This window comes from Boleophthalmus pectinirostris, unplaced genomic scaffold, assembly GCF_026225935.1.
Source record: "Boleophthalmus pectinirostris isolate CB_2022bp ecotype Guang Dong unplaced genomic scaffold, ASM2622593v1 HiC_scaffold_14, whole genome shotgun sequence".
NCBI lineage: Eukaryota > Metazoa > Chordata > Actinopteri > Gobiiformes > Gobiidae > Boleophthalmus > Boleophthalmus pectinirostris.
The window spans coordinates 15,967,322-15,992,896 of record NW_026571047.1 but is presented as its reverse complement, the minus strand read 5'-3'; the positions used below and the strand labels follow the sequence as shown (position 1 = coordinate 15,992,896).

General features: G+C 36.5%; 1 protein-coding gene across 3 annotated transcripts; it reads right to left on the bottom strand.

Annotated features, from left to right (window-relative positions):
- Positions 1–7,844: 7,844 nt before the first annotated feature.
- On the bottom strand, positions 7,845–25,547 carry LOC110154390 (BRCA1 DNA repair associated). Of its 3 annotated transcripts, none has more exons than XM_055150605.1 (21): positions 25,450–25,547; positions 24,862–24,951; positions 24,720–24,773; positions 24,565–24,645; positions 24,396–24,484; positions 24,285–24,321; positions 24,093–24,211; positions 21,375–24,002; positions 21,218–21,294; positions 19,787–19,910; positions 19,355–19,415; positions 18,195–18,298; positions 17,920–18,113; positions 17,747–17,834; positions 15,526–15,603; positions 15,362–15,402; positions 14,701–14,784; positions 13,301–13,358; positions 11,184–11,257; positions 10,435–10,495; positions 7,845–8,077 (listed from the first exon to the last, which is right to left on the bottom strand). In XM_055150605.1, the coding sequence occupies exons 2-21, from the start codon at positions 24,942–24,944 to the stop codon at positions 7,983–7,985; spliced, it is 4,230 nt and encodes a 1,409-aa protein (XP_055006580.1). In that variant the 5' UTR covers positions 24,945–24,951; positions 25,450–25,547; the 3' UTR covers positions 7,845–7,982. The 3 variants fall into 3 exon arrangements, with proteins under 3 accessions (XP_055006580.1, XP_055006582.1, XP_055006581.1); XM_055150607.1 differs by having other exon boundaries at positions 17,920–18,101; XM_055150606.1 differs by having other exon boundaries at positions 19,355–19,412.
- Between the last annotated feature and the right edge of the window lie 28 nt (positions 25,548–25,575).

Sequence of the window (25,575 nt, the reverse complement as noted above, 5' to 3'; positions counted from 1 at the left end):
TGCTATGTCATGGCGAGGGTCCCTGGTCACTATGGGTGAGTCACATCGTGCCATTTCATTTTCCAGCCACTATGAGCATCGCTTTCGATACTAATAGGCCCTTCGCCAGCCTCTTGCGCTCGGGCCTAATAATTATAGTTTCCTCACTGACCCCCTGTGGCTAGAGACAGTATCTCTTGGCTATATCTACAGTGCTAATAAACTTATAAAAATGTATTGCCTGGGCTACAGAAACTCAAACTTAAAGAATAGTCAATTCATATTCATGTCATTGTCTGTTTAGGTTTACTCGACAGAGACATATACATGAATTGTATAGCTCCCATGACTACAGCCTCTTGTGTAGCGTATGCAGTCATCCTTGAGAAAAATCTGCTCTTGTCCAATAAAAAACAATCCTAGAACACACTTCTGCATAAATACAAGTCCAAAGACACAAGATTCAACTCACTGTATGCACCATTTATGATAAAAAGAAAATATTATCTTGTGAGATTTGGCAGAGCATCTCAAATTCGATAAGTATTTATGATTACGAGAGCTACAATTATCTTGACATAAACAAACCGAACAGAGATTATTTTTTTCATCTTTAATTTCTCTATAAAGCGGTACAGATCAGTGACCGTTGAGACCCCAGGCTGTTGCATCTTTAATGTCCACTTTGCTTACTCACCATAAAACTACGCCCTAATGCTCAGAGATGGCGATGCAGATCTATTATTCTTTTACTGAAATCTCTGCCCACCAAGGGGAATGCAAGGAAAAAACACCATAACAAGAAGCAACTGCACGGAAGTTACACAATAACTTTGCAGAGATAATGGTTGCCGTGTCATGGTAGAGAGCAGCTCATAAAATATGCAGGGTCCATTTAAGCAGTATGTAAAATTTAGCAGATTAAAAATATATGGGCTATGTGTCAACAAAGGGCTAAAGGGCTTTGGCTGCTGCTCTGTGCTACAAAGACAAGCAGATATGTGAACTCAAACTGACTATTAAAGCTGCACTATGTAGCATTTTGGCAGTGGGTCTGGTACCTGCTTGCCTTTATATAGAAGTCACTGCTTTGATCAATAATCCAAAAAATCCAATAAAAATATGGTATTAAAAATATACCTACATGGAGATATGCATTTCAAACCACTAGACCAAGTTATAGGTCAGATCTGTGGAGAGTCGACCCAGTTCAATGTAAGAATGCTTGTTTTTAAAAGAAATGAATATTCAGTAGTAAATGCAAGATAGTTGGGTTTATGCCATACTATGAAACAATCCAGGTTAAACATTACCATCTCCATGGCAACAAGTGGGTGATAGAGCCCCACCAGACACTGTGTACCTTTAAAATTCATAGTTTGCCATTTGGTTATTTGACAAATATCTGAAGTAGAAATGGCCTTTGTACTATTGACTATTAGTGCACAATTTTAATACTGATCTACTACTAATATAGAAAAAAGTGGTTCCAGTACGGTAGAAACAGTTGCAGCAGCAGCAATAAAGAAGGAGCTATACAACAGTATTATTATGTGAACTTGCAGTGAGCATAATACTGAAAACTTTATGTTTATTGTTTTATTATACACAACAGAAAAAAAAAAAAAAAACTCTTGCAGAAATAGTTGAGGAGGTAATACAAATATTTAGCTGAGTTCATGACTTGTCTTCAGGCGAATAGTTGAGTAGACGTTTAGAGACAGTGTTTGGGTGTGCAGACAAAGGGTGTGACAAAAATCTTGCTAAAGTACTTTAAATACTTGAAGTACAGCTGGAGGTCACAGACTAAAGATCACAGCAGGGACGTGTGAGGGCCATTCAGTTCGGTTAGAAAAACATCTACAGTTACACAGACAGGGGACACCAATCGACTGTATTAATCACTAATGTACAATGAAGAAGCAAGAATGCCCAGTCAGTGTCAGAAAGCCTCATGGATGCTACAGCAGGGTTTCTCAAAGTGTGGTGTGAGGCCCTCAGGCGATACCTTTTAGAATGAAAAATCATTGCATACCAGAGCAAATTGTATTACCAACAGTACATTAATGATTAGATTACATAAATGCTCTTAATATGCAGTAGAGTAGAGCTAAAGTTTACTTCTAACCGTAATTTGAAGGACAGCCATTCTCAAGGTAGTATTCTTATTTAATTTAATACTGATTAAGCAATGCAGCATGTATGTCTTTCGATCTCCAACATGTGATGTAGGTAGTATTTTGCTGGTGGCTGAGCCCACAGGAGTGTCATACAGAGTTACCTCTTCATGTAGGTCCCTCTCACACAATCAGTTTCACAAACACACAGATGGAAGAGCAGCAGTTTGCACTAATGTCCCACGTGAAAACAAAACATCTATTTCAATAGGATTTCCCCAGTGCAGGATTAAGATGTTTGTTGAGATAATAAATAACACACAACCATAGACTGTGCGCATACAACTCTGACCTACTTTTTTAACAGAGCAGGTGTAGCTTCTCTAGTCTGGTACTAGAGAGGAGAACGGGCACCTGTTCATTAGTTTTTCCATGGGGAATGATTATTTCTATATGCAGTCCATGGCAGGGTGTCAAACTCAAATTCAGAGGGTCAAAATTTTAAACTGGGACTAAGTCGTGGACCAAACTAAATATTTGTTGAAAAATTCCAACATCTGCATGCTTTCTCTTCTTTCGAGATATGTAATTTTAAATCTTTTCTTATTAAAATAAATGTTTAATAACAGTTTGCCAAACACTGAATCCAGAACAAGCAAAATATAAAATAATAACATTTTAAATAAATAATGTCTCTATAGCCTGTCTGTAGCTGGCGGACCAGCTCTAATACATATTTGATATTATCTCAAGGGCCAAATATAATTATATCGCGGGCCAAATTTGGCCCCCGGGCCTGAGTCTGACATGTCTGGTCTATGGGAATGATGAAAATGCTGCCATAACAATTTGCAAAATAAAATAAAATATTGATTGGTGAAAAGCCATTAAAAAAAAAAAAAATCACATAACAGGAAGCTGATGGACGCATCAATATTAACAATAAAGTACAGTGGCACATTCAACTGAAATTATGCAAAGTGGTTCTAGTGCTTGTACTAGTACCTGATCTAAATTAAGGATCTGCTTTTTCACATATAGCCCTACTGTATATTTTTCAGTGAGGTGATGTAGGTTTAAAAATAAAGCTTCAGTGCTCAGTAAATATTTGTTCAGAAGTCCATAAATTAAAAAAGTCTGTTTAATTTAAATGCATAAAATAAAAAAAATAAAAAAAGACACTGCTACGCTACTATAATAGACAGTAAAGCCATTCAATGTTCAGAAAGAAAGTATTGTATTGAATGAGTGCGTTTCTCTTATAACTGAGCCTTACTATTCGCCTCACTGAATCAGCTGACTGGAGGAACGCAGTGCCCTGGCGCCTGGCTCTGCACATCTGGCATTTAAAAAGGCCCCAACACAAACTGCTGACACCACTGTTTCATGGACTCGCTATTTCAGACACCTGCTTCAAGAAATCTGTTGTAGTAAATTAGCATCAAACAAAATCGGCAATAATGAAAATATCCATTATCTTAAATGCTGTTGTAAGCATCCATAACTAAAATGCGTGACAAAATACAAACATGACCTTCGGGAACCCTTGAGTAAAGCTGCAGAGAAGGTAAAGGGCCCATATTATGCTATTTTCTCATCTATGTTATAATGCTGTTTCCTCATCAAAATCATACCTGGAGAAGTGCTTTGTTTCAGTCACACATACACACAAACCAAGCAGACAAACTTAGGCTACCTTGTGATGTTGTGTTTTTTTTTTAAACCCCATTCATCTTCACTAGAATCATTTCGATAATTTCAGTCCTGGAATTGCCAATCTCTACTGAACTAAGGGTACAAGATACCTGTTAACTTGAAGGCTAATGCTTCATTAATCACAAGGAACAGAGCATTTTCAGCTTTGCAGATGTAGACAGACAAATAAAACATGTGTGAATGAAACAAAACACAACTCTGGATATGTTTTTGATGAGGTAAGAACATTATAAACATGGCTTAAAGCTCACAAGAGTCAATTTTGTGTAATATAGGCCATTTATGCTTAAATTATCACCTGGTCACTCTGTAATAGTAGATTTAAATAGAGCCAATATGGGCACCTGGAGACATATCGGCTATCGGCCGACTATGCTTACTGATATGGGCCGATATTTCACGTGGGCATGTTATACCTCGTTATAAAGCTTAGACTCTCTACATTATGTTCATTTAATCCAATTTACAGACAGATAAATGTACTAATATGTGGCTCCGCATCAGTATTTATCTGCGGTGTCATTTGTCTGTGTGTACTGTCCCTGAACACACCACCAGAGTGACGTCACTTCACTCGCGTGTGTTTGTTTACACCCGTAGCGGTGCGCAACACTGAGATTATTTTCTTTTTCGGACAATCGGTTTGAGTCTGGATTAAAAGGACATTTATTAGTGCAGACTTGTGATGTGAGGAGGAGCCTGTGTGAGCGGTGAGTGTTGGAAATACATCGACTTTGAAGCTAGTTTAGGTTTTGTTAGCGGTTAGCTGCTGTAGCTCCCGCACATAAACAGGCTGTTTTCTATTGGTCTATTGTAAAGTGCCTTCATTGGCCGTATATTTGTTACTGGAGCTGCATTGTTATGTAAATGAGCTGTGAATAGACGTGTGAATGATCCACATTTATGCATATAATTAACTATCGCGGTGCGCAGCATTTACGGCTAAAGGCTAATAGCGATAGTTTACTAGCTAGGAGTTATGGGTCAGTCGCGATCGAAGCGGCTATTAGAGTCGGCTCTTTGAAGCGAACAACGGGAGCATGTTTCTTATTGGGAGCCGTGTTTTCTCTTTTTCTCACTTTTTCTCTTCATGCGGTATGTAGACCCATAGTTTGACAGCAGCAGTGGCTGAAAACGAAACTTTCAGAAATCTGCGTGTGCATAGGATAAAAAAAGTGCATATTTGGCTGCAGTTCAGCATAAAATGAATAAACCAGGACTAATCTTGGGCTCGAGTGCAGGAGAAAGATAGAAACCGAGTCCCGGCACTCAGTCCTGGTTCAGTTCTGGTTTAGTCCTGCTTGCAACAAAACAATCTCAAGAGTCGCTTGGGAGCCGAAAGAGCCAGCTGCTTTAGTGAGCTGAGCCAAAAGAGCCGGTTCTCCGAAAAAAAACAAAAAAAACAAAACTGGAATACCCATCACTAGTAGCTAGAATGTGATGCAAAAATGCCATTAGGCCAATCTACTGTATGTAAATATGATGTAAAGAGTCAAAATAACAATAAATGTTGCCTAAATAAACCCAATTTAGAATCCACTAGAGCCAAACCTAAGTTTTTTTTTTAATCAATTCAAGATTTACAGTGAATTTTTACATCACTAAATATATCGGTGATTATATCGGCAGCTTCAACTTCCATTATATCGGTTTCATATCGGCCACAACAAAATCCATATCGGTCAGGCTCTAGATTTAAATATAAAGAAATGAATATTTCACTATTTTCAGGGTTCCCACTCTTTCTCTGACAAAATTTCACAACTTTTCCATGACTTTTTCATGACCAAAATTAATTTTCCATGACTTTACGGCACCCTACATGTGTAGAATTTAGCATGCTTTTACTGTAAATATAAAATGTTAACCCTTTCCAATCACCTTATAGTTTGGTATAGTTTTATAACATTCAAAATACTGTCAGTGCATTTATTGTCATCTCTTTTAAAGAAAAAAGTGCATATGTTCGGAAATAATCATAATAGCCTAATGATTCCAGGCTTGGAAAATGACATTTTCAATTTCCATGACTTTTCCAGGATTTCCAAGCTTTTTTTTCCAGGACCCTGTATTTTGGAATGTGATGATTCAAATTAGGTAATTTCTAGGTAAAATCATAAAAATGTATTTGCAGTAGCCTCTATCAATCCGGCCACTACAGTCCAGTGTCATGGTGTTTGCATTAACTTTGATGTTTGCTTGTTTTGCCAACAGACCATGACAACGTCGATTGGTATTGCACAGATTTTCTCCCCACATTATTTCTAGTCATTGCATACATTACAATCACAGCTGCTCAGGCCAACTCTGCATCCTGAGGGGTCCAAGCTAAGAATAGAAACATGCATTATTAAGCAGACATGTTTACTGTACATGTATGAAGAAAGGCATGATGCTGTAAACATGGCCTAAATGTTGTTTGTGTTCCTTACAAAAAAAAACAGGACATGAAACTATGAATTAAACTGTGATGATGACGGAACATACTGAAAAATGTCAAAGCTCCAAAAAGTTATCTGTTATCTATGCAGTTTTTGTGCCAGTTTAAGGATGTTAAAGATGAACTATAAAACTTGTCTGGTAGTGCATCTGCTTACTGTTTAGCTTCATGAGATGTAATTGCTTTGTTGAAATGTTCCACAGTATGGCATTAAGCTTTTAAATCACACATATATTCATTACAGCTGTTTTTCATTGTTAAAATACCTTTTAAAAACATGCATTCTTAGTGTGAGCAGGGTTGTCTTTCCACAGATGTCACTTGTAAGCCTGGTGACGTCACCTGCTTGTCTCCATGAAGACAGAACAGTTTCATACTGTGGAACCTTCCATGAAAAAAATAGCAATGGGGCTTGTAATTTGAATGAACTTAAATATAATAATGTGTTAAATATTTATATAAATTTATTTACAAACTTAAGACTAAAGGAGTTTTTGGTGCAGTAGCAAACCTGGCAAACAAGACACCGTGACATGCATTTTTCAAATTATGCACAGTGTAGCAGTATACAGGACAACTTACAGTTGACTTAAATGTGACTTCCTTATTTTTGGTATATTTTTAGTCTTGACTAGATTTAGCTAATAAACTAAACCCTTAATGACATTTGGGTGTGACGTTACAGTGGGCCCACTCCCAGACTTGGGAAGTAAAAGAATGTACAGTTTACAAATGAGTCCAAAACACAGCTCACTCTGTAATGAATATAAATTTAATTTCCTTTTTGTTTACCTCATTGTCACCGAGTTGAATGTAATTGGGTACTTTAGTGTTTCCATGGGTCTTAATCTGTCGTAGTCATTATAGCAACAGTAAATGTTCAATAATTCAAGAAAGAACATTGCTGTACCAGGTTTGGTAAACTAGATATTCTGCTGTGACCAAAGCTGGCATTTTGGAAACAAGAAAGCAAGAGTTTAAAAAGTGCACTGTGTAACTTTCCTGTGTCTATGGATATGTCATTACTCTGCTGAATGTTCTACAATATGACATTAAACAGCTCTACCTTACATTTAGTCAATTACAGGTTGTTATATTGCTCAAAGAAACCTAAAAAAAACCTTGAAATTTTGACTGTAAGGGGTTGCCTCTTCACAGATCTGACCTGTAACTTGGCCTGGTTTGGTCTTCATGATGATAGAAGGGTTTAAGGCCATACTACAAAACATTCCAAACAAGGCAATAACATCTCCATGGAGACAAGCAGATGGCAGACCCTCTATTTGAAAAGTTACACAATGCACCTTTAATAAAATTCATACTTTCAGATAGCAATTGGTTGGCTAAATGAATATACCGGCTAGGTTTATACATTTCTGGAAACTATTCTAAATGTCAAGTCAATACAGGGAACGTATGTGCAGTGTGTTATGGCTAATGCAGCGAGCTATGACCCCAGAATAACACATTATGATCAATAAACAGTATTGATGAGCATACAACTTATGAATACATCTCCACGGTGACCTCAAAACTGCCCTTTACTGAAATGTGTTGTATAGTTAACTGTGTGTTGGAAAAATAAAACTACACCAGCTCTTTATCTTTATGTACATCACAATTTACAAGTACATCAGACAGAGCTTTGTGAAACCAGGTTTAAGAGAGTTTAAAAACAGCATTGACGGAACATGACAATAGACGTGTGGAGTAGTGTAGTGATGATAGGGTTAAATTGTGTAGTTTTTACAGTTTTTTATAGTGTACGCCGATACTGAATCCAAGAGCCAACCGCGAGTCACCACTGTAGCCACTCTGGAAAGACCTACAGGAATAAAGAACAGATTTCATAATTTACTGACTTGTAAACATTTCATTATTGTCCTATAAAATTATGGTTACAATTAATGTTATACAGATTTTAAAAAATGTGTTGGGGGGCTTTTATTATTTTGGATTGATAAAACATTTCAATTACTTAACCCAAATTCAGAGATTAACAATTAAACTTGAGCACAGCATAACTTAATTTTGAAAAGGCAACATGACCAGTGAACCTAATTATTTGAGAAATTATTGTGATGATTTTTAAATGACCTATGAATGCAACTGGTTAAGACACACTGCCAAGAACAGTGCAAGAATGCCAAGAAACAAGTCAAAGGTGAAACTAAATGAATTAGACAAACAAAAGTGTGCAAGAAGCTAACAATTGTATGTAAAGAAAATACATGTGATGCACGTAAAAATGTATGTAATAAGACTACTGATAGACGGCCCAGAAAGTCTCATAATACTTGAACTTTATTTATTCTGTAGTTACTAGATCAATAAATGACACACATTCAGATGAGTTCTGTCTTATTTCTTATTTTAAGGAAATAAATGCTGTTTTCAGTAAATTCTAGGGATGCACTGATCCATTTCCAGTTCCGATACGGATTCCAATAGGACTGGATTGGTTGTGGGATACAGACCAACTTTATTAAGGCAAGACACAGCAGGTGAATAGGAAAAAATCTTAAATTTTAAGTTTATCAATTTGAAACTTTCTGTAGTTTCTGCAAATAAATAGTTTTTATCTGTTTTTCATCATCAGACAGCTTTTCAATATACACTGTCCCATATAACTCTCTGGAAGCAAGTTGATTAAATTAAAAAACATCTTTCAGTGCAGAGTGGACAATTCTGCTGTGTCCACATAAAAGCTTGTATAGGAAGAGACCAAACTGACCTGAAAACAAAAACTGAAAAAATGAGTTTTGCCTCTAGTGCCTCCAATTAAGAAAGTGAATTGATTTATACCACTGTAATCATGTAGCAATAATTGACTTCAATATTAAGAGGAGATTGTTGCATGTTAACTTTTGATTTGCACTTTACATGACCTATGATACGTGTCAAGACTAAAGAAGCGCCATTACACTCAATGGAGCAGAGCACACAAGGGGGAGGGCACACTATGTTGGAGAAGGCATTTGAAAAGCATGTTGTATTACCTGAGATATGTGCACCAAAAAAACAGATAAAAGATGCATTAAATATTCAGAAGTACAAATTAGCCAGCACTGAGACCACTTATGTAAACCGTTAGCAGCCACATACGGCATTGATTTGAATCTTTGGCCCACTTGTACAGACATGTCACCCTTGACGCCAATCTGACATATCTTGTGGCCATGTCTCTCTATTTCTCGCTACCCAACTAGTTTCACACTTGCTTTTCCTGGCAGCGCTGACATCGGGGAAGCTTGTCTCATTGAAGCTGCCAGCGGTTGCCAACCATTTCTGCACGCTCGCTCTCTATCTCTCCATCTCTCTCCTCCCTTTTGGCGAATGGCGGCATGCCGTTGAGTCAGTGCACTAATGGGCCCACAGGTGCACAGGCGGGGGACATAAGCTTAGTGACCAGAAACTAACTGCCAAGGATTCTGACTCACCCTTTAGCTTGTGTTGGGTAAGTCATCTAACAGAGCAAAGGACTTTAGTGGCAGATTTATTGGTTTTAATTTAAAGCTAGTCAAGAAATCAAGATAACTAGATGTGAGTAAGCCTGTCAAGATAACAAAATAGATGATAAATGATAATACAGAAACTAATTTATGCCACTGGCACAAAAACCCCACAGCAGAGCTATCCCCCAAAATTGAAAAATGTACAATATAGTTACAGTGTGCATAATTAGAGAATGTTTCTAGCAAATGCTCTCCATGACATTTATGATTTTCCTTGACAAGAGGGAAGATGGGAGTTAAGATGGGAAAGACAACTCTGCAAACAGAGAGCCTGGCATTGTGGCATTATGCTGCAGCCTGAACCATGAGACTATTGTGTAGCACTTATTTTATTTTGGTAACACTTTATATGAACCTACACTTATTATAGCCTTAATAAAATGTGTACATTTTAAAAAAGAAAAAGAATTCAAGCTTAATTAATATCATTAATACTCAGCCTAACCCCCTAATTAAGTACTGACTTCTTAACTATTTGTTCATTGTGTCTTTGTTCATGCTTTATTAGGGCTAATTAAGGTGTAGTTAAAGTGGTACCCATTTTTTAACCTTCCATTTTGAGGTGTACAGTTTTATGTTTGGGTGCATTATTCTTCTCCACAAAGATTCAAGCGATGTTAAGTCATGCAAGGACATACAAGTAAAAATAAAATAAAATAAGACTCACTATTGTATTTGGACGCAGAAATATCTGATCCACTCTGCACAACGATCAGCTGACGAGATTTCTGATTAACAAAAGGGAATAAACAATTACCCATTATAAAAACAGACCACATAGAACACAATATAGGATAAGACCATAAATGAAGAATGTACAGTCTCTGTAATTGTTGGAGGGAGATGTTTTTTTTTTTTTTTTTTACTTAGTACAAATAATTAACATTTCAATTGCAGTGGCACATATTCATGGCCCTGTTTGACGAGTTTAACCCCAGAGACAACTTAAGTAAACTGGGTTTTGTGAGTCGGCATCAGAGGAGGTCATTTAGTTACTGTGAATAATCTTAAAAATTCATTCATCTGTGGCCAATGATAATAATTACAAAATTTGACAGACAAAATATTTTTTCAGAATGGTCTGTCCATTTATGCAGTCCCAAGTATTTATGTGTTTATTCTAGGTTTAGTATCTTCCTATCTTATGGTCTAAATTTATTTCTATCTGTCTGAGTTACACTTTTGAATCTAGATCACCATTTTGTAACTGCAACTAAAGGAAATTACAGCGCATAATCTTGACATTTTTTATTTTATTTTTTTCAATAAAGGTAAAATAAACATAGCAACACAAACATAAGGAATGGTAGACTACCTCTGCTCCTGTTTGTTACTACACTTAAGATGATGATGACAACATGTGTCAACACAGCAGTATTATTAGTAATTTAGGTATAGAGTTTTTGGCACCATTACCTGTTTCCCATCCAGGACAGATGGGTCTTTCACTACAGTGGCTCCACACAGCTCTGCCATCCACCCCATCTCATCTGCACACAGCACACCAAACAAAATATAAGAAGAGGACAATATCAAGATTGACAAATATGAATAAGCTGAAATGAAACGCTTCTATATTATATTAAGGGTTTAGATGGTAGTTCAGGTGACTCTATTGGTACCTGTAGGTGGATTTGCAGCGATAAAACAGGTTTGACGTTTGAACAAAAAAAAATTATGATTTTAAGATTTCAAGAAATTAAGATCAGAATTTTAAATTAAGATCAGGTAAGACATCCAGTCATTTATAACTGGCAATGCTTGGGTCTTTTAAATGGAGAGATCCGCAATCCTCAGTAAAATAATAAGGATGGATAAATGTGCTTATTTTAAATGGTGATAAATTTGGGTATTGCTCATCTTCAGGAAACTAATATTGGAAGAATTTTTTACGTGTTTTTATTAATAGCTCAATAAAATCAAATTCAAACTTGTGACTGATCAATCTGAGGAAAAAAAAAACAAAAAAAACAAAAAAAAAAAAACATCAGCTTGCCTTTCCTGGGAGGCATGAAGTAGACATTTCAGTCTTGCTTTGATCCGATGGAAAACATGTCAATACTTCAGTCTGCACTTAAATCAATGTGTGCTTCTCAGACAAAATAGGAAAAAAAATCTAGACATATCAAAGGTCAATCAAAAATATCTACATAACAAGTTCAACTACAGAAATCTGAATATGGGAAGCCAAATTTGTGTACAGTCTGAAAGTAAATTAGAGGCATAGCTGTCCAATTTAACACTACTTGGCAGGTATCTTTTGTGCCGTATGTTTGTGTCACATAAAAATGAAAAGTCTGTAAAGTGTGTGAGCAGATGTTCAGCCATTAGCAAAGCACCATCGATCTGTGCGGCAGCGTGAGGGGGTGTGGTAAGGATGCTACAGGAGCACTTTACGGAAAACGGAAACGAACGAACTGCAGCTCGGAGCTCTTTAAGTAATGTGACCCATGGGACCTTCACCCATGATCCCACTGTCCATTCAGCTACAGTACAGGGGAAGCCAAAATAACTCTCTTGTAAGTATGATTACCTTGACAAATGTGAATAATATATTGATATATATTGATTTTGGAACATTAGGAGTCACTTTAACAGTTCCACGAGGTTCAAGACAGTGACTCTACAACAGTGGTTCTCAAAGAGCGGTTTGGGGCCCTCTGGGAGGATTCAGAGGCATTGCAGGAGGCCCCCTAAGGTTATTCACAAAACAAGCATAAAAATAAAATTAAGTTTGAAATCAACCTTAGGTAAGATATTAGTCTAAATGTATTGCTTTATATTATTATTAAGCCTACAGGCATAATTATATATTGTCTAAAATGTGAATCTAAGGAAAAAAAAAACATTAAAATACATATGTAGTGTCAATTATTTGGGGGACCCACATGATCGACGGACTGCTTTATGGGATTTCTGATGCTAGTTACAGGGCAATATACCGGTATGTTTGAATTTTAACTTTATTTACATGGCTGCTATGTATTCTTTAGGTGCATTACGTCACTTTTTCAGTGGAGGGTCCACCACCTGTTCGTCTTCATGGAGATGTTAACGCTTTGCCCGGAATGCTCCAGAAACACCTTTAATTAAATCATGCATTTGTGTCCCCAATACATCTGATGTGCGACTTGGTCTGGTGGAGTCATTTATCACCAAGGAAATGTATAGATTTATACAGCACTGTTACTGTATTGTAATTTAGTTCTACATTTGACCCACGACTAGTAAACTGCACTAGCATAACAAAACAGTTGCAATTTTTTCTTCATCAAGCAAGAAGTAGATGGTTTTACTTTTACACTTGTGAATGACAAATAAACATCTAATTTCTAGTTTAATTACACATTTTATTTTGAAGCATGCAGTAGTTGTATCTCTCAAAAACACTGCTTCAACACAGTAAATCATAATTAGTGTGTGAAAAGAAGAGGGATGCTACAAGTGGAAATCAAAGCAATTACGAGTGTCGGAAAAGACCAAGCTAAATTTAGAGACTAAGAGAAAATTGTCCCCTACATTCAAGGAGTTACCTGTGGTCATGTCAGTAAAAGGCCCTTCAAAGCAGATCTTGTATCTTTTCATCAGCAACTAAAACAAACACAGAAATGACATATTTTGAAAACATAGTTAAACCCAATACCACAAGTGATCCCATAAAAATATACTGGCTATTTTAAAACATCTTTGAAATCGTGGGCTAAGCAACTGACAAGGACGTCTTGTTTACTAGATTTGAAGATAGACACTCAAGTTAGTGTTGAGAAAATAAAACTAATTTCTGATATCTCCCACTCGCACATAAAGAACATTAGCCTCTGGTGCTTTGCAAAATCAAATGTTTCTGTTACAGATTTTAATTTAGACAACACAAACTGTCCTTCAGAAGGTATTAGATGCGACTGGTTGATAACATGTAAATAAATCCTTATTGACTGGTTTTCTGGCTATTGCTGTTTTATTCATATGTCTCTTCTCTGGTTTTATATATGGCAAGAGTCAAAATGCAAATATGAATATAATATGAAATACCATGCCGTTTTCAAGCCCTTTAAATGAGGCTGAAATTAGCAGTAAATTCAATTAGCAGAGGTTCTTCAAAGGCTGCGCTGCGGCGGACATGACACCCAGACACTTCCAATTTTCCCCCTCAGTGCTGCCTGCTGTACCCCATGAGCTAAATCACCATCACATTTTGACAAAAGGTCCTGGGTCTAACAGGCTGGTGCAATACCCAGAAACTGCAGGATCAACTGCTATTTGGGGTCCCATTATAGCTATACAGTTTTACAATCTTAGAAATATTACTGAATTTTAAAGATTTTTTAACTTTTTACATTTTAACTCACAATGTGTATTACTTGTAATGTTTTCACCATTGGATATTTTTTGTTGGATCTTTCAGCGACATGTGGTTGTTTGAGAACAGCAGGGATAGAGATGCTTGCATTTTGTTTCACCAACTGTCACATTACAGTTTAATGCTTAGCCAAGTTTTCAAGAATAAATCAATTTGGTTTGGGTTTGATAAAAGGATTTGTAAATTGTAAACAAATACTAAAAAAAACTGAAGACAATATCTTAAATAAGCCTGGCCCACTAGACAACCTCCCTGAACATGTTCGGCTAGGATTATCATTATTAGAGATAAATGCTGCAAAGATTGACAAAAAAAGAATGTAAACAATTACTAAAATGTGTTCCATCATTTTGGGCTTTGGTTCTCTATACATTAATATTTGACGATAAAGGTATTAACTTAATAAAAGGTGACAATATTGTCTGACATTTTGCATTACATTTTGTTAGTTCAGGACCATGACATAAAAAAATATCTTTGGACAATTTTTGGATTAACTGTAGTTTAGTGCCTTGTAGTATTGTAACAATAGGAATACACAGAACTGTACACACAATCAAGACCAAAACCTACATCGTCATCATTTGTGGTGCGTGCTCGCATGGGCCCCTGGTGGTTGTGACCGTTCACTACATCTCCCTTTACTTCAAACAGGCTCTGTTAAAAAAATAAATAAAATGAATAACAAACATTCATATACATTTGTATTTTTTTAACCATGACATAAACAGGGTCAAATTGCTACAGAGTTCATGATTGTGTTGTTAGAATTTTGAGTTAGCCAAATGTTAAACCGATGGATATTTTAAGATGTTAAATACTAAAACATAGCGTGCATTTACAAGTAATTTGATTCTATAGTGTGATACATGAATCTACCAGTAGCGGCTTACTTTTTTACATTTCGTTTGCCACTGTATCCCTATTGAAATTTTGCATGGCTGGCCAAAAATGTAAAGTTTTTGACATTCAATCCAGAGATCTATTATATCATAAATAGCAGATCTAGGTTGAGGTTTTAAATTAATGACAATCACAAATGTTGATCTGTGCATAGCTCAGTGGCAGATGCTAGGGTAGTTAAAGCAAAAAGATTACGAATAATGTATGAGGTATCACAACAACCCATACAAGAGGCTTCATCATAGTCCCTTAGTTCACATTAAATCTCTGAGAAATGTATTCCGACTATAAAAATAATACACATTTTAAAGTACAGCAGAGGCTTACAGACCTCATCCAGCAACTTCTTTTGTTTGAAGCACTCAGAAATCCCTGCGGAAAGGGAAGATTCAAGATTATTATGTAAAGCAAAGATATGTTAGACAATTACGTCACACTTGTAAGCCATTATGTTGACTGTTCAGTAACAAAGAGTAGAGAGCTAAAGTGACTTACATTGAAAGCTTACGACCCACTTTCGTCCAGCGATGCCAAGGAAGTATTTGAGTGTGCGCTCACAAACCAGCTGCTCATCTGTAAGAGAAAGATACAGTGATTACGCAGCAAATATACACAATGTTTTTAAAAGATTTTTATTTGTTTAAAAAGCAAAATGTATGACTTGAAAGACCAAAAGCTTAATGAATTGAAATGTTTGGTGTCTGGTTTCATGGAGGTTGGTTAAACTTGTAGTTTCATTTTTTTAATTCTTAGAAACCCTGTTAAAAGGGGCATATATTTAATTCCTTAAATTCCTTATATCCATGTGTTCTATGCTCCTCAGATTATAGTTTAATTTTAAGGGCTAGGAATCTCAGGGTACTCTTCAAAACAATAGGCAATAAATGGCTTTCAGTACTGATATGGTGATACTGCCATAACTGATATACTGGTATCACAATTAAGACCAATACATTTTAAAAATATCCCTTTGGAAAACTACAGCAAAGTCCAACTGCATACAATTATTTTCCAAATAAACAAAAGATTAGTGGTGCTTGATGACCGATATATATATATATATATATATATATATATGTATTAAAAAACAAAACAATATTTATTGTTAAATATTGTTACAGCACCCTGCAATAACAATAATGTTTCACAAGCTCAAGTATCACAATATCAATATGGAAGAATGATTTAACTATCACAGTTAACAGTTACTGCTTAAGCACACTGAATATACGACTCAATTTCATTACTGGAGCCACTTATCTCACAAATGAGGCAGCCTTTACATTCATCATCACTGTATAATTAAACATTTGGCATTTGTTGTTGCCTAACAACGAGCTCCACAGCCCTGTCGTTGGGCAGGTAGACTTTTAATAGAGATTGATATGAGGTAGTTTTAGTGCAATGTGCATCAGCCAGAAAAATGTCTTCAGTGTAACTGTAGCCAAAACAATATAAGTAGCATGAATACAATAATGTACAATAATGTACATTAAAGAATGAAGTTTGATATATTGCTGAAGTAGATATAGACGATAAATGATAATACTGCAATTAATTTATACCACTGACACAATAAAGCAGATTTAACCCACACACATCAGCTAATGAAATACTTTAGTACTTAGTTTGCATCTGTAATGAGTCACAGAAGTTATTACTTAAATCTTTTTACGCGTCAAATCTTGTATAGCCAAAAATAGCCCAAAATCTCCCAGTAATGCAAATAAAATGCACGCACAATAACTAATGAGCCCAAAAATATATTGTTCAAGCTTTCATATAGTAAACAATAAGTCTATATAATATTTATCGTGACAGGCCTAAATCTCAGTCAAAACAATGTTTGATATGAGTGTCTTGTGAGAAATCATGAGCTGTTTCCAGCTTCTCGTTGCCCAGGTAACGACTGACATTAAAAACAGACGTCTTCTTCAGTCGTTAATGTGGCACTTTGACGAGCTTTGAAATTAAAAATAATCTATCAGTGGGTAATTAGCAACAAGCATATGAGTGAGGGCAGAGTGTGTGGGTGAGAGAAACACAGGCGGATCACACAGAAGACGTCACTCAGTACAAGCTGCCACCATGAACATGTCAACTGTAAAATGAAGTATAATTAAGAGTATATAGTTCAAATGTTGTACAATGGTAATAATATTAGTCTTTTCCTGTACTTCTATATTTTAAATGATTATTCTAGCATATTGTGATTGATATGCTAGAAAAGAGATCGCACTTTACAGATAGAAATCCTTCTGTCAGTCACTCGGAGCCAAATGAAAGCTGATCAATAAGGAGTATGTGAGGACAGATGCCTTGGCCATAAAGCTGCATGATACAAATAGCACTGCGTTACAATAATTACAATATACAATTATTACCAAAATAGGATTATTACAGATTAGGTTTTTTACCATCATAAATGCCCAGTCCTGCTATTTTATTACAATATCATACAGTCCTATTATGTATATATATTTTTTTATTTATAATGGGTACTAGCCATAGACTGTATATATAAATGAACATAGGTAATGCACTAGCCACCGTATTCCAAATAGGAAGTTTGCATGCCGGCTCCTTCTGACCTTGGCTCCCAATGACTTACATTGGAATACTGTGGCCCCTCTCTCTATAACTGCTGCTGTGAGGCTCGTCATTTTAGGCTTAAAATGTTCGTCAAAAAAGTAAAGTCAATGGTACTAGGTGGTACCTGTGTGCATTATGATGTGAGTAACATCTGGCATTACATGAGAAACCACACGGGAACCAATTCTCTTTGCAAACTTTTTCACCATTATCTGCAAAGAAAACAACACTTTATAGAACAATCCACGACAACAACATGCACATTAAAAAAATTGAATTAAAAGCAGCGATTTGGACCTGTTCACTGGGCCCCAGTCCAGACGACACCAGCACCATTTTGGGTTTTCTCGTCTCGTTCTCTTGGTTTTCTTTGTCTTCAGACAGACACTCACGCGTCTTATGACTTTGGGTTGAACTAGATGTGGCGACTGTCTTTGTAGCAGCAGCAGCAGCCAGATCTTTGTGTGCTGAACTTTGGGCTAAAATAAAAACTATATCAGATTATTAAAGGCTATGTGGACAAAACTAATTGAAGTTAATGTCAATAAGCCAATAGAAACACATCACTTTACCAGTATCTGTAGTGGGGTCATGTTTTGCTATAGTGGACTTAGTGGCAGCTTTGACTCCAGATGGTCGCCTCAGAGTTCTTAGACCTGAACTTGGAGGATCATTACTGGAAAATAAGCATTTAAATTATAATTGTATAACCAGCTTGGCCAAAAATGGAAACACCTAAGAACAAAAAAATAAGTGATTGTACTTGATCTTTAAAATGCCACTACAAACTAATTTATTTCTACATCTGTAATTCTTGCTATTATTATTATCATATATATTATATCTTATTGCCCAATATTTTGTTGTTTGGCTGCTGCACAGCTAGTTATAGTGAATCCAAAAAGTCATTTTGAGCTCTTCTAAACCATTACGCCTCAGACTGTATCATTTTCAATAGAACTGTCATATTTCATGTACATTGTCCCGGGTTTTCTACATTTCTCCTAAGTTCCTCTCTCTCCTCCAACACAGATGACTCCCATTGTGTCTATATTTAAATTACCTGCACACTGAGCGATAAGAGCTTGATGAGAATTTGCCTCACAATTCATTTGCAATTCTTTCTTCTCGATTTCACCAGTGCATTCATGAAATAATCACTGTCATATTTATAGTGCAGAGTCATATTCCATAATACAATGCTGGCTTTGTTTTCATCTCTGCACTTAGCGAGGCAGGAGGTTGGGGAGATAAATTACCGTGGCAACCCAAGTTTCTCTCTAAGTGCTCTAAATGACATACAAGTTGCGGCCTGTAATGACTTTTTTATTTGCTACGGCATAAGCACATTCTGGGTTCATTAGCGAGATTATCCGCCTGTCCTCTCGAGAAGCCGCCTCCAATGTGATCCGGGGTCCCAACTTTTTTCTTCACTTAAACACTGAAGAAAAAGTAATTACATGCCACTTGCATATCCTATTGTTTGACTTAATTTGGATTTACAAAAATATTGCTTAATTTTGTAAATAAATAGCTAAAAGGAAATAATGTAAAAAGTATGGAAATTTTTGCATATTAACAAGCCCTTCCCTCCATATGTAGGCATGGGACAAACTAAAAACTAACACTGACTTGTAACTCTCTGGTTATTTGTAAATACCAAAATGAGAAATACTGAATTCTTGGATAGATAAAGAGCATACAAAATCAAAAGGAAAATCGTTAATCTTACTTTTCAGAGTCTTGTCCTGTATCTTCATTAGATGCTTGTGGTCTCGTGGGCTCTGGGGCTGCTGGAACAATAAAAATACATTTAGCAAGTAGAAAAACAAGCCCTCCACCAATGCAATTTGGACTGTAACTAACAATTATTTTTCTAGTCAATTAATTAGTCATTAGATCACAAAAGGGACAAAAACAAAGATGATTCATTTGTGATATTCTACTATTTCCTTCCCGTATACACTCACAAATTAGTAATCTTCATTGCTAATTATTAAAAACTGGACAAAGTTGGCAGAGACTCTTATTGCCCTTATTAGCAGATATGTCACAATAATACATGTACACAGAGAGATAAAATTGATTCATTTCTATACGTGGAGGGCCTATTCTAAATTAACAATTATATTTCTATATTACACTAATCTCAAATGTTTCTCACCGTTTGCCTCTCCATTTTGTTCCGTGTCATTTTCTGGACCGTTCTCTTTCTCATGGAGCACCTCTGACACCAAGGCCATCAACTTCTCCAGCCTCACCAGCTCCTTCTGCATTTCCACCTTTTGCTGCAAGAAGAAAAAGATTAACATAAAAATAATTACAGGTTAGTCTTTGATGCATTTTATTAGCAGAACGTATAGGAGAGCTGAACATTTCCAAAGCTAAACAAGGACGCTCAGAGCAGGTCTGTACTGGCATTATTCCAAGTAATAATGATCAAGTCGGGGAAAATGGTTGAAATGAGACAGAAACTGTATAGAGAAACTGTAGAAATGGTCCAGTGAAAAATACACATAAATACAGCCTTGTTGAAATAGGGTTATTAGATGTTTTTCTACTAGGAACCAATTTCACACCTAATCATTATTTCTCAAAATAATCATAGAAAGCTTTAAGGCAATCATTTTAACAATTTAAGGTAGAAAAATCTTTTTGCAAATGTAACCTGTTTTTTTCAAAACACATTTCTAAAATTTTAACATCAAATCTAAAATTGTTCTGAGCTTCCTATTTTTCCATCAAAAACAGAAAGTCTTTGTGCTTTACTTGTACTTGTATCACAATTTTAGTATGAATGAACTAGAGAAATATGTTTCGGCAGTTGCATTCATTTAAAATAGAAATACAGTTTTATTTTTGGTATTTCCCTGTACAAATGAGTGTAATTTGGAGCTCAGTCTGAACCCTGGGGCGTGAAACCTCCCAGTCAAATAAGGAGAGATAAAAAGCAGAAGAGCCCTAAGATGAACGAGGGAGCAAACAGAAATCATCTCCACAGCCGCGCCTTCTCGAACGTAAATGAAATGCAATTTAGAAAAGCTGCTGAGGGCCACATTTTTCACAGAGAGGCGCAGTCTGTCATCCAGCAGCTGACAGCTCAGTCTAAGGGGAATGAGGCAGCTGCCCTCTACAGGTAAGTGGGAGAAGTGCATCAACAAAAGAGACTATGAAAAACAGCACATGGTCTAGAAAAGTATATTTTCTAAAATACATTTTTTTCCATGGATAGTTATGTTGACACATGGATTTAATTTCATCAGTTTTTTTTTGTTTTGTTACTTCCCTCACCCCAATGAGCTGGGTCTTAACAATCAGATATCGAATATCGAATGCTTGTTATCAATTGATCTATTGAGTTTTCCTTGATGAGAAATTGAGTCAACATCAGATTTACAATATAGCATTGGCTGTAGTAGTATTGTTTATTTCAATTTACAGGTCCCACTCAAGAAGTAGACCTTTTTAAATAAAGGACTAATAACAGTGCATTTTCTACCCCTATTTCAAAGTCCAACTTTGCAAACATAAGAAATCTAGAAACCAACTGAATACAAAGACCAGTATGGGACAGTTCAATATTTTCTATATTTACCTGTGTAACTAGAACTTCACTTGACAACTGTGACATCTCCACTGAGATACTTGCATTATTCACTGGAACGCCACTTGCTACAGGCAGAAATTTAAACAAAATTTAATGTTAAAATATTTTTAATCAATGGAACATATACAATTTTTTAGATACTTACATTCTTCTGGTGTGCCGAACAAGTCAACAGATGCCTGACTTGAGTTTACATAGTCTGGGCTGGGACATGGTGGTGGCCGAATCACTTGGTCTCTCTCAACTGTTAAACCTTCATTTATTTCAATGGAGGCTACATTTTCCTGTTGACTTTTATCCCGGCTACTACTTGAATTGCATTTTAGAATTTGGGCTAGACTTGGCAATTCCTCTTTTGATCCACTGCTGTCTAGCTCAGGTGAAGACTCCAGTCTCCGGCTTCTTCTCCTCCTCGGGTTGTTTTGTATGGAGGACTGGGTGCTGCTGCTTCCGTGACTCTGTGCTAGCTTCTCATTCAAGAAAGGTCGTGTTAAAAGGCCATCAGGGGTTAAGGAATAATCAGTATTTAATAAATGTTGTGACTTGTTGCCGGGGGACAGATTTTTAGTTGTTGATGGATCCAACAAGGAAACACTGTTGTCTTCAGATTTGGAATGTAGACTCTCTGAGATGTGAGTGCATTTTAAAGGTCTGTTTGTAGATTGCTTCTTGGGCCCTACACTGTCAGACAATTTTCCAGCTGTAAAATGAAGCCCGGAGTCAGCTATATGAGGGATGACGGACAGATGATAACTTGGTGTTTCCAGTTTTGAAACTTTATTTGGAGTAAGACTGGAAGAACTATTAGAGCAGTTATTGGAAATAGGGTTACTGGGCATGTCAGATCCGTCTTGTGCTTCGTTTTGTGCATGTGTAGGAGATGGTGGTATCACATCACTAAACAGCGAATTGGAATGGTTGAGGGAAGCATATTGGATAGGCGTCTCTTCAATTACTACGGCCTGATTTCTCAAAATAAAATCACCATCTTCAGGTTTTTGTGCATCTCTCTCGTCCAAGCTACAACTTCTTTTAACATTTGGTGCTTCCAGATGAAATGATTTCCTTTTTGTGGCTTTAAAACTCCTAAGAAGTTGTTCGGTGTCTATCTCACTGTCACTCTTGTCCTCCTCCATTTGCTCTTCGATTTCATCATCGCATCCCATTGACTCCAACTGAACATTCTTTGGATCAGTTTGAATGTCACTTTCCTGAACAGTATTGATGTCTTCGCCTGATGTTTTAGGACAATCTGGTGCATCAGGTTCACAACAAGCATCTTCAGTCAGTATTTCAACATTTGGGACTTCTTGAAGAGGTTGCGTTGGTTTCAAAATGTTTGGGCTCTCATAAGACCCAATTTTTTCTATTCCTCCCAAATCATCTGCATAAATACAACCATTTGTATTTGCACATTGAGGAGACGTATTATTCTTTGCCAATACAACCTGAACCTCCTCAGAAGTTTTTCCTTGGTAAGAGTTGGTACCCTTCAAGTGACTTTTCTTTTTACTTACTCTAATCTCCTCCACAAAGTTTTGAAGTCTCCTGCTCCTCCTAGTGCTTTTTACAACAGAGACCTCTTGTTCCTCACTGCTTGGATAATTCTCAATATGAACATGAATTTGATCTGATTCCAGCTTAGACTTTGGTTCTTCCATCAGAGCAGTCTCACCTTTTTGAACTTCAACTAAATCAAGAGGTTTTGTGACTCGACCAGACTTGACTTTGGATGACTTCAAGTGCCTTCCTTTTTTCTTATCCGTTTTCTTCTGCTCCCCATTTTCTGGCTCCATTTTTGCCTGTTCTTGTAGATCAATGTCAACTTGCTTTAATTCATTACACATCTTTTTCCGAGAATTTCCTCTCCTCTTATGGCTTCCAGTTTTACGCAAAGGAGAATCTTCTTTTTCTTTACATTCATTCCTGACATTGTGCAACTCATCCAACTCTTGCTGTGGTTGTTTGTCACTATATGATTCATTATGGACTTCTTTATCCAAGGGTACAACCACTTTGAAAAACTCACTGTTATCATCTACAAGGTTTCTAAGATCAGGCTCCTTTTCTGTGTCACTTTTGTTTATTGCTTCATCCTCTTGTTGATCCATTGCATCATTTGAGTTGAGGTGAGTTAAAATATCAGGAGGTGGGGAGATTTCTTTGCCATTTCTTTTCTTCCCTCTTTTGTAGACTGCACCAAATACCTGATCCTCTAGGGCTTTTGTCACTCCCTCCTTCTCATTCAAAAAGCTCTCATAGTTATGTTGCTTGAGATCTATTGTTGAAGAAGATGAAAAACTATCGGAGTCATCTAAATATTGTGCGTCCTTGTCTAGCTTGTCCAACTCAATGTCCTCCTTATTCGGGACATTCATAAGCCATTCTCTCACTTTTTCCACACTTTTCCTCTGCCTCCGCTTAAGTATCTTATCTGGCCCAGAATCTTTTTTGTGCTTTTTTCTAGACTTTTTAGAAGGCAGCTCACTATCATCATGTTCTTCCTCATCATCTTTGTTGTTTTCAGCATTCTCTTCCTCAAGTATCAACGGTGGCAGATCAGAGCATTTTATAAGGACTCTAGTTTTGTGTGTGGGTTGGGCATTTTCACTAGCTTGGTTTTCTATTGCTATTAACTCAAGGATGTCTGGGGTGACATATTTTTTCTCTGGTGTTGCAGGTGGTTCCCCAAGTCCACTATCCAGCCCTTCATTTTCTGTTGTCAATGGGCTTGTGTCTTCAAGTCCCATGAGTCTGGCAAATCCATTTTGAGCTAAAAGAAAAACAACATTACATTAAACTGTACAGTGATGCTTGGATTATCGGATATTGCCCTTTTCCTTTACACAAGTTAAAATTGTACCTTTTATTGTTGAGGATTGTGATTTTGGGGCATCCTCGCTGCAAGGTTTTTCCAAATTTTCAAGTTCCACAAGATCCTCATTTGTCCTAGTATTTTTCTGTACAACCACATCTGTAACACTGAAAAGAGTAAACAATTTAGATGTGAGCAACAGCTCAGAATAATATTATATTTGAGAGTTTAATTTCTTACACTGCTGGATGTTTGGGAAGCATCTGTCCTGTAAAATCTGAAAAGCAAATCTAAATTAGGTCTGGAAAGCACAAACAACAACATATAAACTGTATACACATGCGGACTTACAGTTACTCCCAGTATCATGTTCATATGCCTGTATCATGTCCTGCAAACCTGCAACAAGTTTTTTGAAACCTGGGCTCTCTTGCAAGCTCCTAAAGTGCAATGAAGATGTTACAATTTTATATTAAATCGTGGATTACAGTATTGATGTAGTAGCATTCATTGTTTTTACCTTCTGGTTACTCTGGCTTTGCACACAGGACAACTTGCCCTGTTTTGCTTTGAGTTGTCCAAAAGTTTCATCATACAAAATCTAACAAACAAAAGAATGGCGGTCAGTTGCAATATAAAAATATAAATGACTATTCTAAATATATTTATTCTTACTTGCAGAACTGATGGTCACATTTTGTAGATACAGGAGCTGTCATTAATTCTAGACTATTTTTAAATCAAGAAAAATAAGAAAGAGAAACTTTAAAAGACTGTATACTTTAGTAGAAATTGTTAAAAAATATGTCAGTCTCACCATATAGGACACTGCAAAGTTTCCCAAAGAACAGAAATTCCTTTCTTGACATCTGCTGCCTTTGGGCTATCTTGTGTTTTCATTTTAAAACTATAAAATACATGATATATAGTAGTTATTGTAGAATATAAAATAAAGTTCAAAGCGTTATAAAACTGTAAAAGAGAAACGAGGACCACAACAGAAATGTAGCTCAAACCATTTCAACAAAACGTGCTCAAGTGTTTATAAGAAATGGCACCGCCCCCTAAGATGAGGGGAAATGGCTTTGAAGAAAAATGGTGGTGCAATCTGCGAACAGCTAAGGTCTATCAAGAAAATATAGAAACGGTATTAAAAACATATATCGTCTTACAACCAGCATGTTATTGTTGACTTTTTAAAATCTTACTACTTTATAATTACTTTTCATTGTTGACAACTAACCTCTCGTCGACCCTCATGTTGAGTAACGTTGCTTAGGTTTGCCCCTTTAAGAATAAAATTGACGAAAATACAACGCGACAAATGCACACAATACACGACACGTTTCTTTTATATAAAAACACCACTGGCTGACAATTTGTAAACGCATGTATCAATGTTTACCTTGTATTTTTGTATTTTCAGAGTCTTTCGTGCTGCATCCACCCGCTTCAGTTTTCCCGCAACTACGGTCTTCTTCTCGCGAGGTGGAGGCGTCCCAACCAGTCGGGCGCCACGTAGCGGAAGGGA